This window comes from Calliphora vicina, chromosome 2 (assembly GCF_958450345.1).
Source record: "Calliphora vicina chromosome 2, idCalVici1.1, whole genome shotgun sequence".
In the NCBI taxonomy this organism is placed as follows: Eukaryota; Metazoa; Arthropoda; class Insecta; order Diptera; family Calliphoridae; genus Calliphora; species Calliphora vicina.
In genome coordinates, this window is record NC_088781.1 from 7,342,773 (window position 1) to 7,359,045 (window position 16,273).

Here is a 16,273-nt window from a genome sequence, read left to right on the forward strand (position 1 = left end):
TTGAGATGACTTTTGTATGTCACCAAACTTATTTGTATTTAATTTTATTGGACTACCAACATTTTATAGAGATTTATGCTAGTATATCCAGTAATTAATAATACCTTACTACACTAGTTCCAAGTAATGCGGAAGGTATGTAGTAGTAGTTCATAAATATTGTTTAGTCTTAGCTGGCAACTAAAGAAAAGAAACACAATTTGCTTTTTTTATTTTTTAATACAAAATTTTATTTTCCATTTTATGTTTTTTTTCAAATTTCTTTTAATTTTTTTGATATTTTTAGAGGGTTTGTTTGTATTTCATATTTCATTTCAAAATTCAAATCAAAACAGAAATTATTTATGTATATAAATCGACATGATATTTAAGCAATAAATTAATTATAAATATAAAAAAAATTCATAAATATATAAAATCAATAATAATAATACAAAAATAAAAATAAAGAAATAATTAACTTAATTTTACTTACAAACAATAATTACGTATTAAATTAAGTATTTAACTTACAAATTAAAACTAATCTAAAAGATATATTAGATAATTAACACTAATAATTACAAATTAAATTATTTAAATTATAATTATAATTAATATTTACAAAGGTGAAAAATAATAAAATAAAAAAAATTAAACTTAAAAATACTTTCTTTCTTTCTTCATCTGTGATCAAAATTTTAAACATTTCAAAAATTCAATACAAAATCAATTTTTCATAGATGGATAAGATACATACATACATACATACTTCCAACAAATTCAGTCTTTAAAAAACAAATAAATTAATTACATACAAATTAATCAATTCGTTTGTTTGTTTGTTTATTTAGCAATTAATTAATTTAAGGGGTAAAACTAAAGGTTTTTTGCTTAAAGGCAAAGAAATGCATTTTTTTTCGTTTGTTAATTTAAATATTTATAGATTTAATACAATTTTTTCGGTTTGATTTGTAAGAAAAAATTGTAATTAAATTTTTAACTTAAGTGTCTAATAAACTGGGCTTTAAGGTTTCTCGAGTTTTTGTCTCTGGCCTTGCAGGGGCTTAGAGAGGGGGAGAGAGATAGCTAGCTAGAGATAGAGAGCAAATTACTTAGGTTTATAGTTGTTTTTTTGTTTGTTTTAATACTGCTAGAAAAGTTTGTTACAACTTTTTTTAATCAAAGTTAATTACAAATTTAGTTTTTTTTTAATTTTTAAGATTTCGAGTTTAATTAAGTAATTTTTTACATAGTAGAGAAACAGAATGAGTGATAGAGAGAGAGAGAGAGTAGGACGGTTTGCTTGTGTTTAAATGTAAATTTTAAATATTTAAAAATAATTTAATTAAATCCATTTTTGTTTTCTTCTTTTTTCTTTTGTTGTATTAATAAATTAGACCACACAATTTGCATTTTGTTTGTTTTTTTTTTAAATAAATTCATATTGACAGTTACAAAGTATGGCAAATTAATTTTTTATCAAAATCATTCATTCATTGGATTGTACTCGTGTGGTGGGGGGCAAATAATTATGGTTTTTTTTCTGTTTCATTGTTTACGGCAAGCCAAGGGTTTTTTTCTTTTCATAAATACATTGTACAAGAAAAATTGTATATAAAATTAAAAATATTAAAAAAAAAAAATTTTCAAACAAATAACAAGCCTTGTTCTAGGACAAGGTCTACTTTTTTTATATACTCGCATACGATCAGTTAAATATGGTCTGTGTGTGTATGAGAAGCTGATGATCATGATGATGATGATGTAGATGTTGCCAGTGCCAGCTGTACTGTACGGCTTGCTTACAGACACGTGTGTATCGTTTTCTTCGTTCGACACAATTTACACTTGACTTCACAACACCAGTGGAATGTGCAGGCACAACGTTCGACTACCACAACCTCTTGGGTGCGATAGCCACGGCCGCAGCACATCAGATCACAACCATCTACACCAATCGATGTATCGTTGCACTGGCGTCCATGTGTTCCTTGGATGCCCAGACGCAAGTTCTTTTCACAGAATGATGGTGAGGGTTCCAAGTAGACAATGTCTTTGGTGCCGGGTGGCTTATGATCGGGATTGTGGGGTTTCAATTGGAAGGAATATCTAAAATGAGAGAGAGAGAAAGAGAAAGGGGGTTGATAAGTAAATTTAGTTTGATGATAAAATTTATTATAAAGTCTAAAAAATAAATTAAAAAATTTAAAAAAAAATTTCGCTACTAAATTTCCAAAAAAAAAAAATTTTCAAATTATTTTTAAATTTTTCACTAAAAAAAACTTTTTGTTAAAATTTTTTTTCACAAATAAGTTTAAAAAAAATTACCGTAAAATTTTTTTCGTTAATAAATTTCAAAAAAAAAGTTTAAAAAATTAAAAAAAAATGTTCAAATTTTAACAAAATTTTTTAACGTAAAAAATTGTATGCCAAAAAATGTGAAAACTTAAAGAGAATGTAAGAAATAAAGCCTTAAACACACATACCTATTATTCTTTTTGCCTTGTCTCTGTCTGCCGCGCACTGAGTTACGCGACACCGCATTCGATGTGGGCAAACTATTGGGCGAGGGCATATTGGGATGATGTTTCACCACATGCTCATCATTTAGCATTCTATCCTCATCGTAGGCATTGGGACTGGCGGCATTTGGTGAAATAACCGCAGCTGAACCCACCGCATTGGGACTGTTGGCAGCTGGAACGGCATTGGCACTACCGCTGGGACGCAAACTATTGCTCATCATGACACGAGAGGCGCCATCGAAACGATCCTTAAGATTATCGCCAATAACACGGAAATTGGCCAAACGCATCCAACAGGTTTTAACGGTGCAGGAACCAGACATACCATGACATTTACATTCTTGACGCATTTCAGCTTGGACATGCTAAAAGAAAAAAAACGAAATTTAAGGAAAATTAGTATTTTTGTAAGAGAAGAAATATTTTTATTTTTATTTTGTTTTTAGGCTTAAAATGACTTCATTAGTAAATCTTTTGGCGAGCTAAAATATAATTTATGTGCTGCTCATTTTTGACATTTTATGGCGTATTAAGAGCCACCCTTCTGTGCATTAATATGTTTTCCACTTAATTATTTTGGCTTTAGCTGGTCTGTTTTACGGCAACTAAATGAAAACAGCATAAAAGAACCGTGGAAACTAAGCACAGCAGAAAACGATCAGGTAGGTTTTGTATGCGGATTTGTTATACAAGACGCGTGCAAACGTCTCTGGGGAGTAGAGGAGGTTTAAAAGAAACAAAAAAACATGAGCATGATCTGCGCATTTGCAACATTATTAAAAACCAATAAATGTTGTTGGTTGGTTTTGTTGTTTTTTTCTCTTCTGTAAAAGAACAATAATCAACATACTCTACAACTTGGTGGGGGGGTTTAGTGTGGGGCCTGCTGCATTTTGCAAAATTTATACATATGGCCAAAAAGCATTACCCAGCATGAGGTCAATTTTTATAACGTTGCTGTTGTTGTTGTTGATATTATTACAACGCACCATACAACATATTTAAGCTTTACTTGAATTGTATTTAGAAAAAAAAAACCTTAAGAGGAGGTCGTTCTTTATAAAGCTAAAAGAAATATGTACAAAAAAACATGTTGAGTACGAGTTTTAACCAAAACGACTTAATTTTTTTTTTGTTTTTCTTTTTTTTTTGGATCATGCAATTGCATACGATTTTTCTGTAACGCATATAAACTACAAGCTCAATGGCATATTAATTGCTGAACAACAGCAACAGCTTTAACAGCCCAGCAACATAAACGATAACAGCAACAAAATAAAGTCATCGTAAGCTTAAGATAATGAAACAAATAATATGAAGCTGGTCCAAGTAAAGTAGAAAACAGAATTCAAAGTTGGTGAGACAATTTAACGGCGTAAAGAAAACAGCTGTTTTCAAAAAATTAATTCAAAAGAAATTAATTAGTTAAATAAAAGTGTTTGGAGGAAATTGTACGACGTTAAAATGAAGAAATTAGAGTATTTAAGAGAACTTTAGGAGGATTTTAACTGTAAGCAGCGGCTAAAAAACCTTTATTATTTTAGGAATTGTAAAAGGAGCTATTCAGAAACTTTTGCTAAACTCAAGACGCCTTTCAATTTAAATTTAACCAGCGGCCAGTAAACTCTAAATATTTTACAAACTTTTCTTTATTTATTTGCCATACACGTATGCCTCATAACAAACATGTGAGAATGCTGCTTGATCGTGTAATAAAAATTGAAATTTGTGTTTTTAGAGCACCGAGGATTAGTAGCAATGTTTATAGCAATTTTATAATAAGGATTTTTTGTTTGTTTGTTCATGGATGTATTAATTGTAATAATCTCTAGCATGTTGTGTTTGTAAGTTTGTAACTCAGCTAGCAACTGTTGAAATGTTATATCAACAGAAAAAAAAGCTGTCAACAATTTTAATATATGATCCTCTTGTTACAACTCTCAACCAAAAAAAGCAACATGACAGGGATGGAAAATCAAATAATACTGATATACATTAAATCTTCCAGAGAAAAAACTGTTATACTGAACATTTTCTATAGAAAAACTTTTATACTAAAAATAGTTTATAGCTAAAACTGGTATACTGATAATTTGTGATAGAAAATACTGTTATACTGAAAATTTTGTATAGAGAAAACTGTTATACCTAAAATTTTCGATAGAAAATACTGTTATACTGAAAATGTTCTTTGGAAAAAACTGGTATACTGAAAAAATTTTATAAAAAAAACTGTTATACTGAAAATTTTCTATAGAAAATGCTGTTATACTAATAATTTTCTATAGTAAAAACTGTTATACTGAAAAATTTTTATAAAGAAAACTGTTATACAGACAATTTTTTATAGAAAAAATGGTTTTAATGAAAACTTTCTATAGAAAATACTATTATACTGACAATTTTCTATAGTAAAAACTGTTATACTGAAAAATTTTTATAGAGTAAACTGTTATACCGAAAATTTTCTATAGAAAAACTGTTATAATGAACATTTTCTATAAAAAATACTGTTATACTGCAAATTTGCTGAAGAGAAAACTGTTATACTGAAAAGTTTTTATAGAAAATACAGTTGTACTAACAATTATGAATACAAAAAACTGTTATACTGAACATTTTCCATAGGAAAAAAGGACTAACATGCAACATTTTTTATATAAAATACTTGTTGCTTTAGTATGACTCTCTTCTTTACACTAAGGCGAAATTAAGAGAAAGCGAAATACTAGAAGATCAATACAACATGCACAGACATGCTTATAACGAACTGTAAGTAATGCAGAAACTATAGGAATGTGTAAATATCTCTTTTTACTAAAATATTTTTATATCAAAAGGATATCAAACGTATTCAATAACTTTTCCATGCCTGAAACTTACAAACAGCATGTTAAACAGAAATTTATCTTATAAAACTCTGAGACTCAAAAACTCTTACTTAAACAAGTACTCGATCGTACTCTGTGGTTACTTAAAGAAGTGTAAGAGGAGTGTAACTCTACTAACCAACCATGTAAATAAACGTATAATGGGGCGTTGGTAATATATCGTCAAGTAGTTTGTGTTTAATGATTAGAAGCAAATACAAAACAAAAAAGACTACCACTACTAAAAAAAAAGACTAGTAATAGAGCTCAGCAGGAGGTCCCGTTTAAGTTTTCTTTTAACGTTTATTTAACTCTAGCCAAAAGAAAAGAAAGAAAACCCCTCGTAAACTAGTACGGAAGCTTTGTGTTTATGTAGTTGTTGGCGCAATTAATGAGGATCACCCAACCAGCCTAACACAATTTGCCAATATATTATCAAGAAACTAATGAAGTTGCCCCCCATAATAAAAAAATGGATATAAAAAAAAACTTACCGCTCTGCCAGCTTCGTTGTTGTGCAAATTCATTTTTTCTCTCAAATTGCGGCCACGTTCACCAGTATCGACGAATTCGCGGGAGAATTTGAAACCAAAGCCAATATTATCGGAACAGCCACCCCATTCCCAGTCTCTAACGCCCGCCACACTGCCAGCCTGGGCATTAGCCTGGGGAGATCTAGATTGATGACTGTAGTCACAGGTGCAGGACTCTATGGAACCCTCACTGCAGGCCCGGGCAATAGAATGGGTAACAGCAGCACTGGTTATGCTGTAAATGAAACCAGTTTCACGGCAACCTAAAAGTAAAAGAAAAAAATTTACAAAATTTTAGTAAAGTCTTTAAGGTGGTCGGTCAATTTAAAGCTTTTTTTACAATAAATAAAATTTTTTTCAAGTGAAGTTTATTTTTATTTAAAATTGACAAGATAACTACTTTTGCCACCCAGCTAGAGGATTTTTTTTTATTTTGGTTTTTAATTTATGAGTATTATTTCTTATAAATAATCTTTATCATGTTTATGAATAATAGCACTTGTCTTTAAAATCATTCATTCGTTGTTACGTTGTTTCTGTTGCTGTGTGTTTTTTTTTGGTTCTCTTATGATTTACATTGTTGGTCAATTATGACACTTCAAGTAATCACTGCCACCAAATAATGTTTATTCATATTTTATGACAATGAGCATGAAGATGAGATGAGATGATCTTGATCATCAAGTGGCTCACATAGCTAGCTGTAGTAGTAGTAGGTTGTTTATACTCAAATTTGTCTGTCTGTCTGGCTCTTCACTTTTTTTTTTTTTGCTTTTTTGTGAATTATAGAGTCCCCCTACAGAAATGTTTTGAAGTAGTATTAAAATGGAAGGATTAAACAATGGAAATTGAATTTTTATGTTCTGCTCAAGTGGTTGCTAAAGGCAGCTACTATATTTTTTTTGTTAATGTTTATCAGATGTGGTAAACAAAATGTATAGGAGACACTAGACAGTTTATGACAAATGTCTATAAAAATAACAACCTTAAAAAAACACTAAAATACGAAATGCAATAAATTTGTTAAGTTGAAGTGAAAAATTTATTTTAAAGTTAAGTAATAGTAAAGAAAATGTTTAGATAAATTAAATTAAACAGAATTTTAACACAAACTTAAGGAAAAAATTTAAAAACTTAGGCAAACACTTTTAAAAAAAGTAATAATAAGCTTTAAATTTTTGAGTGTGTGTAAATCAAGTTTGAGAAGTCTTCAGATATCTGAGGGATCTAAATATTATACAAATATATCAGTTATCTTTTTGGTATATCTGTTATTAAAAATCAGCAAAATCGCTTTTTAAATGTGGGACATGTGAGCAAACAAACAAGACTACCTTGATTTTTCAATGCTTTAGGTTTCTTTAATTATCTCGCTTTTTAATTTCTGTACATAGACAATAGGTATAACAAATGAAAGGTATTTTAAAGGGCTATCCAATGTGATAGAAGGAATTTTGATTTTCTTTTCTTCTTAGATAGATTTAAACTTATTTTAACGCTTTGTGGCTTAGATTGTGGTTTTATGAAAATATTTTTTTTTTCAATTTAAGGTTTTGTTTAAAATAAGTGCTTCTGCTCTTTTTTGTTGTAAACATTATTCATCTGCATATGTTTTAATTTTTTTTTTGGATTTAAATTTAAATCCCTGAGAACTAAATCACCCAAGTAACAAACAAACAAATTTAAAATATTGTTCAAATCATGCTCTGTACTTAAGTTTGTAAAATCCAAAAAAGGGTCACTTTAAATTTTGCTGCTGGAAATCGAGCAATTGTGTGTTGAGCTCATAACAAGCAGCAGACTGGTGTTTAAAACACAAAAAAACATCCTCAACTCAAGGGTGCTCTAAACAAAGATTTAAATAAAACAAAAGGATCACTTGGCATTCAACTACTACCACTACTACTGTTCTCTCTCAAGATCAATGGAAAAAAGATCAATTACAATTGCACAATTGCTAAAGTATTACCAAAAAAAAAGAGATTTAAATAAAACTGACCACGCCTCTTGAAATTTAAAAAAAAAATCCCTTTTAAAATCCCTGATATATAAAATATATAGAACGGAAATCCGTTTAAATCATGTTTACAAAAACAATCAAATGAATTCAATTCAAAATAACAAATATCAAATTTCCTTAATAATTTTAACAAAAACCCAAGGAAGAGGCGTTTAAATTCGAAATGCTGCTTTAGCAATTCAGTTTTTACTTTTTAAATAACTTAATTTCTTTAAATTGTTTCGTTTGAGTTCTTATCACTCTATATGATCTTGTTTAAATTAGTTATTTTGTGTAATTTTTTATTTATTTAACAACCGCGCCCTTTTTCACTACATATTTCTGAAAAAAGCATGAGTTTTGTGGTGTTTTTAGCAATATAACGCCTTTTTTAATATTTTTTTGTTTTATTTATTTAAAAAAAAAAACATTTAACAAAAAAAATATAAGATAACATGACTCATTTAATGTTAAACAAGTAATAAGTTTTATGTCATTCATTAAATTTGTGTTCATAATTTTTTTTTACTTTTAAAAAAGTGTTTAATGTTAACGTGCAGGTATTTTCTTTGGGTTTGTTGTACCTGTTAACTTAAATATCACAACTTTATTTTCTTGGGTGTTCTTCAGCCAAAATTTACACACAATTATTTATTTCTTACACAGACTTTATAACAACTGATAAATAAATTTTGTTTTCTGAGGTTTATAATTCAACCTTTAACTAAATATTTATTTGGGTTTTGATTTCTAAAGAAATATTTTTATGTGGCGAACAACCAATAAAACCAACAAGAAAATCAAATAATGTTTGTAATTGTTATATTTGTTTGTGAAATGTATAGTTTCTGCTCTAAGGTAAACAATTAACTGGAATTTGTTACAATTTCAATACAAGAATCCCCGAATCTCTAACATATAGAAGAATTCCAGGAATTGATTTGGTTGTAAAATTGGAATTAATTTCCTGTTTTGCTTTGTTAGAGGGCGAGGGCGTTAATTGACATTAAACTCTTCAAAATTAATGCAAACAAATTACAATGACATTTCATCTGTCATCACTCAAAGAAAATGTGTCGTGAAAGTAAAATTTCGAAAAAGAAATTTCTATTTGAAACATTAGAATCGTAAAAAACAAGTGTTATCTATAAATATCGAACAAAAAGCTGGATTTTAGCAAAAGCTTTAAGCTGCATTCAATGCAGGAAATTGATAAAACTTTAAGACCTTGTTAACAAAAAGCCAACAATAGAATTAAACAAAAGCTTTAGAAGAAGCTTTATTTTATAAAAATTCTCATTTAAACTAAATATGTCGTAAAAAAAAAATTTCGAAACTAAATTCTTCATTTGAAGCATTAGAATCTTTAATATAATGTCTGCATTAAAGCTTTAGAAGAAGCTGACAAGGGTCGCTCTAAAAAATGTTTAGCTAAACAATTAATTTTAAACCTTAGTTGTTTAAAAAAATAAGTAATTTCCCTAAAGCTTAACAAAAAGCTGGATTTAGCAAAAGCTTTATGGAAATTTAACCTGGACAACATAAGGAATACATTTAACAAAATATCTAACTAAAATTAATGGTTTGTAATAATAAAACCCTTAAAGCTTTAAGCCAGCAATCAAAAGCTTTACAAAAAGCTGCATTATATAAAAATTTTAACGTTAGACATTTAAAACATTGATAACTAATTTCCAGCAAAGAAAGCTAAACAAAAGCTTGATTTTTGCAAAAGCTTTTAAGCATTGAATGTTTTTTTTTTTTAATTTCTAAATGAAAAGGAAGTTTTTTGTCTTTTCTTAATTAATTAATCAATCATATTTTGTTACTTTTTTCTCTCTTTTTCTTTAAAAATAATCTTGATTAATTTCTCTTTTTCTCATTTCTTTACAGGTATTTATACAATTTCCTTTTTAACATTAAGTAAGTAAAATATGTTTTTAAAACGTTTTCAAATCCTTTTCAAATCATCTTTTTTTATCATTTATCATATAATTCGAAGAACATTTTGTTAAATATCTTAATTTATTGTCAAAAAAAAAACCAACCAAATCTTGTGTAATCTTTTAAACCAATTTGTTCTGCTAACTATTTCTTTAAACCCGGTAAAATTTATATGCTGTTAAACTAAATTTACCACAAAGTCAACGCCCATAGGAATTTCTACAAATCTCTAAACCTAATTGATTTAACATAGAATGGAAAAATGTTAAAGCAATTTGCAAAAAATTCTAGAAAAAAAAAATACAATAAAACAAACTCTAACTAAGTAATCAAGGCGTAACAAATTGACTTTTTGTTTCACCTACAAAAATTTCAAGTAACCAGCTGTTTAAAGTTTAAAGAAAAAACGGAACAACAAAACTAGATAAATTGTTTGAATTTCAAAACCTTTAAAAGAAGAAAGGAAAAGGACTTAAAAATACATTTTTATGTCTCTCATGTAACAGTAGTACTGGCTGGGGTGTTAATGGTTTTTTAAAAGGTGTTAATTATTTTTGAATAAAATTCTATTATTGACATTAAACAGTTTTTTTTATATTTTAAAGACCAAAAACCTATAAAAGATTTTATATATTTTTTAAAAAAATCTACCAAAAAACAGAAATATTTAATTTTAAACCAAATTACTAGTTATCAACAGTGATACTTGACAAATCATAAAAAACAACTTTTATGTCTATACAATGTAGATACTTTTACTAGCTGACGACTGCAGCAGTCATGTGTTCAATTTTTATAGTTTTCTGGTTTCATAATGAAAGATCTTTAACTGTAAGGCAGGCGTACATTGGGTTATAAAATATTGAGTTTATTACTTAATTGTTAGTAAAAGAGGACAGGTAACAACATTTAGCTCATGCCATTCTTACCCTTACTTTCTTTCTTTATTTCATTTAGTGTCAACGAATATTCTTTAAATGTCATAAATTATAACTTCACAATTACAATCAGCACACAGCAGTGACACATTTTCCTATACCTTAATAACAATAACACAGTAGGCTTCATTTATAAATATGAAGTAGCAAAAATCTTGCAATATTTCCCAAAAAAAATAAAAAGAAATCCCTACAATTTTCCCAAAATATATTCAATTCATTCTTTTAAATTTTAAACAAATATTATACAAATAAAATCAAAATTTTTGATTGATTGTCTGGGCCAGCCAGTTAAAGCGAGAGTTGAGAGAGTGAAAGAGTGTGGGCTTATAAAGAAATGCACAAATGTCTTATTTAATTAACATACACTTGACAAGCTGTCATTGTGTCAATATGGTTACAACAGCAAAATAAAAAAACAACACCACAAACTGCAAGAATATAAAAATAAAAACAAGAGTATTGTTTGATTTTTTCTTTGTTGTTATTGTGTTTTCTGTGACACAAAACATTTCAAAACAAAAGCCTGTCATTCTCACTCATTCATAATATAAAATTAAAGGAAATTCAAATAAAATTCCAAAAAAGGCTTGAATAAGAAAATATTGAAAGTATGTATACGAATATTGAGTTATGAATTATGATGTAAAATACTATATTAATTTAAATATAATTTTTAATAATCCAATAAATTAAGGAATTTCGAAAAATTCGAAATTACAAAAACTTCGAATATTGAATTTCTAACATGAAATATTGAAATTTAATTTCAAGTAAATATAAAATTTAATGAAATTTTAATTATACTTAGACAAAATTAATGAAAATTATTAAATTTCGAAAAATTTCGAAATAAATTAAAAATTTTCGAACATAAAAATATTTAATTTTCCAACATATGGCTGTAAAATAACAAAAAAAAATATTGAATTTAGAAAAATTTTGAAAATTCTAAGATTGAAAAAATTTTAAATTGGAAAATTCGAACATTTAAAAATTTAAATTTAACAAATTCGTACATAAAAATATCAAATATTGAAAATTTCGAACAAATTTGAACATTCAAAACTTGGAATTTTAAAAAAGAATCGAACAAATTCCAACATTCAAAACATAGAATTTTGAAAAATTCGAACATCGAAAAATTAAAAAAATCCAATATTGAAAATTTGTAACAAATTACAAATTCGAACATTCAAAACTTAGAAAATTTTGAAAACTTCGAACATGAAAAAAATTAAATTATGGCTATAAAATAAAAAAACAAAACTAAAATATGGAATTTCGAAAAAAAAAATAAATTTCATAAAATTTTCACAAAAATATTGAATTTAGAAAAAAATCCAAAATTAAAAAATTTTAAATTGGAAAATTCGAACATCAATAAATTTTAATTTAACACATACGAAAATAAAAAATCCAATATTGAAAATTTCGAACAAATTGCAAATTCGAACATTCAAAATTTAGAATTTTAAAAAAATTCGAACATGAAAAATATGTCTAGAAAATATTGAATTTCGAAAAATTTGATTATTACAATTAAAAAAAAAACAAAATTTTCATAAAAAATTTACTTTGTGTGTTGAAGGGCTTGAATGTTGATATTTTTTATTTCAGCTTTCAATTTATTATACCCTTCAGCTTCGTGAGAAGGGTATATATAAGTTTGTCATTCCGTTTGTAATTTCTACATTTTTCATTTCCGACCCTATAAAGTATATATATTCTGGATCCTTATAGATAGCGGAGTCGATTAAGCCATGTCCGTCTGTCTGTCTGTCTGTCTGTCCGTCTGTCTGTCTGTCTGTCTGTTGAAATCAGTTTTCTGAAGACCCCAGATATCTTCGGGATCCAAATCTTCAATAATTCTGTCAGACATGCTTTCGAGAATTTTGCTATTTAAAATCAGCAAAATCGGTCCACAAATGGCTGAGATATGAGTAAAAAACCAAGACAACCTCGATTTTTTACCTATATTTTTACCTATATCTGGATTACTAAGACATTAATATAGACAATATGGATATCTAATAATAGATATTTCAAAGACATTTGCAACGACGTATATAAGACCATAGTAAGTTGGACCCACAATGGGTCAAAATCGGGAAAAAAATTTTAACCCGAATTTTTTTTTAAAAAAAAAAAAATTTAAAAAACAAAAAAAAAAAATTTTAAAATTTAAAAAAAAAAAAATTTTAAATTTAAAAAAAAAAAAAATTTAAAATTTAAAAAAAAAAATTTTAAATTTAAAAAAAAAAAATTAAAATAACAATCGAAAATTTTTTTTTCCAAAAAATTAAAAAACTGAAAAAAAACTAAATTTTGTTTACCTAAAAATATTTAAAATTTTGAAGTATAATTTGGTGAAGGGTATATAAGATTCGGCACAGCCGAATATAGCACTCTTACTTGTTTTTTTTAAATTTATTAAAAACCTCAAAATTTATCCACAAAAACAAAAATTATCTCAACACTCAAGGATTTTAAATTAAACAAAGATGTAAACTTCCCTCAACCTTTTTTGGTTTTAACATCATAAATACATCATACAAAAATACTAGTTTGAAGAGCGTTTTTTTTTCTTTAATTTTCATAAACATGATCTTAAAATTTACTTAAAAAAGGGTATTCTACGTACGACAACAATAACAACAAAATATGTTACTTATATGCAATAATGTTGTTGATATTTTAAATATCAAATTACAAAACAAGCTAATGTACTTGACCAAAAAACAAAGAAACAAGAACTCGATTTTTCAAAAAACAAATAAGACACAAAAGACAACCCACAAAAATATTGTATGTTGTTGCTACAATTTCAAGCGCCACTTTATGAAATGGCTTCAGATTACCAAGTGTGGGAATATTTTTTATTTTTTTTTGTTTTCGATTCTAAATTAATGGCCGCTTAAAAAGTATGTTTTTTGTTTTCATTGTGTTGTTTAAACTTACCTCTGTCCACAATTTTTCCAAATAGATTTTTGCCTCTTAGAAAATTACGTGTTGAACAATTCCAACGACGATTTCTAAACTGATGTTGACATTCGCTTATGGCCAAATTGGCTCCCTTAACCAAAGCCCCTAAGACACCGGGATTGTCACGCACCAAACGTCTTTGTTTCCGGCGCAAAGTGGTGTGTATGGCGGGATCAACATACATGATGCCCGAACTAATCGGTGAAATATTATTTGGTTCACCAACTTTGGCAATGCCCCTGGAAATAGAAATAATAATAAAAAACATTTTCTTTTAATTAAGTTTTGTTTAAGGTTATTTTTGAAATTGAAAATTATTTTTCAGCTTGAGTGATTTTTAAGGTTTTTTTAGTTTAGATTTTTGTGGTTTTTTAAAGAAAATGTTTAATTAGGGAAAGTTTTCTATATTTTAATACACCTGACCGTGTTTAAAATGTTTAATAAGGTAGAATAGTTTATAGTTATTTGAGTTATTCTAGAGAAACCTCACACGTTGTATAAATTGTAAATAGTTAATATTTTATGCCAATAATATATGGCCGCCGCTGGGTTGTTGGTTTTTTTTTCAATCTTTTTTTACTTTGTAGTAGAGTATCTTGACACGTTTACATTAGTTGTAATGTTTCATTGTTTAAAACATAAATAACGTATAACAACATTAATGTTATTTATAAAATAGTAATAAACAATTGCTAAATCTATAAGCAAAAATTGTAGTATGCTTGCTTTCAATTGTAGTTAGTGATCGTTTAAAATTGCCAACACATGCTATTGCTGAGACAATCAATGATTGTCCATTGCTGCTGCAATACTCCAGGGGATTTTTTGTAGTTTTGCTTTATTTTATAAAACGAATGCAACAAAATAAAAATTAAAGTCTCGCTGGCAAGTTATTTATAAAAGAATTCTTTTTTTAAACTTAAGCAAATTAAAATTGTAGATCATTAAGATCATGTTATAAATATTTAAACAAATTTTATTTTGCAAAACTCTAAAATGAATTAATGTTTTACTCAATTAAAAAAGTAGCAATTTATAAAAGTGGTTAAGAAATATAAAAGATAGAAAATGCTTTAGATTTATATTTAACAGTTTTAAAGTTTGTTTTTTGTTTATTTAACTAAATTTGATGGTATTTTTCTTTTAAATTTTGTCACTTCTTTAAGCTTTCTTTTTGTTTTGAGTTTCCAAAAACGTTAATAGAATTTTTAATTAAATGTAAAACAACATTTCGTAACATTTCAGTTAAAAACAACAGCTTCCGTCCAAATTAAAATTTAAAGAAAGAAGAGAAAAAAAGTTGAAACAAACCAAACTCACACGTTTGTTTTATTTTACAACTGATCTTTTTCCAGTAACGATCATAGTTCATGGCATGTGCTTACAAATGTTTCAACAACATAATATGTATTTTGTTTTTTAGTTTTTATTGTTAATGTTTCTTGCTTTTCTTCTTCATTTGCCAGCTCACTCTGTCAGTCAGTTAGTTATACAGTCCCTACGTCTAGCAAGATCAGTTAAAAAGTTTTGTTTGTTTTATTAATACTTTTGTTAAGAGCTGTTGTGATGAGATGAAATGTGTGTTTTTGTGATCTTAAGTCATTTTAGCGGAAGTGCTAATTTTTAAAGGAAATATAAATCAATTTTTTTGTATTTGTTTTCTCTACAGCGCCACATTATTGTTTCTTTTTTTATTTGTTTTTTTATTTTCAAACTAATATATGTAGATCATTATTTTGACAGCGAATAAAACAAAAACTATCAAAATTTTAATATGAGTTAATAAAATTAAAAGATTTAAGACACTAACTTGATATGAAATGATTTGAAAAATGTGATGAAACAAAACAAAAGACTTAAGACACAACAATTTATCTTCAAATCAAATACATAATTTTCAATTTCATTCATGAACAAAAATTAAACACAAAAATTTTTCACAGGAAATATAAAAACTTGAAACTTTGTCTTTAATAAAAACCAATAAAACCATAGAAACTGTCTTAAAATTTCAAATATTTTATTCAATTTTGAAAATTTTGAGTCAAAATTATTCCAAAATATAAAAAAAAAATATATTTTTTTTTAAATTTGTTGATAATTTTTAATAAAAATTTAAAATTTCTTTGTTACACAAAAATTTATAAAAATTTCTCAACTTACCACCACATGGAACCTCTCCCCCGGCCAGGTTTGTGTTTAGCCTCGGCTTTGGTCAAAACTAAACAGGCCATTAATACAGTTAAAAGTCTTAAAATTGTATATAAATCCATTGTGTTGTGTAGTTAATTTGTTGTTTTAAAATTCAAAATAAATTTTGAAAATTTCTTGTTTTTTTTTTAAATTTAAAGGCAATTCAATGCCTATACTTTTAGCCAAAAGCCAAACAAATAATTGTATATGGCTTGAATTAAATTAAATTAACACTTATTGCTTGGCTTTGATAAATAAACAAAATCTTTTAAAGCAATTTCACGTTCAATTGAGTAAATTCAAT

The 16,273-nt window shown here is 27.0% G+C and overlaps 1 protein-coding gene across 1 annotated transcript; it reads right to left on the reverse strand.

Annotated features, from left to right (window-relative positions):
- Positions 1-1,777: 1,777 nt before the first annotated feature.
- wg (wingless) lies at positions 1,778-16,058 on the reverse strand. The gene is made up of 5 exons (XM_065501787.1): positions 15,940-16,058; positions 13,753-14,015; positions 5,872-6,173; positions 2,469-2,872; positions 1,778-2,091 (listed from the first exon to the last, which is right to left on the reverse strand). Exons 1-5 carry the CDS (start codon positions 16,047-16,049, stop codon positions 1,785-1,787), a joined length of 1,386 nt encoding a protein of 461 aa, XP_065357859.1. The 5' UTR covers positions 16,050-16,058; the 3' UTR covers positions 1,778-1,784.
- Positions 16,059-16,273: the final 215 nt, after the last annotated feature.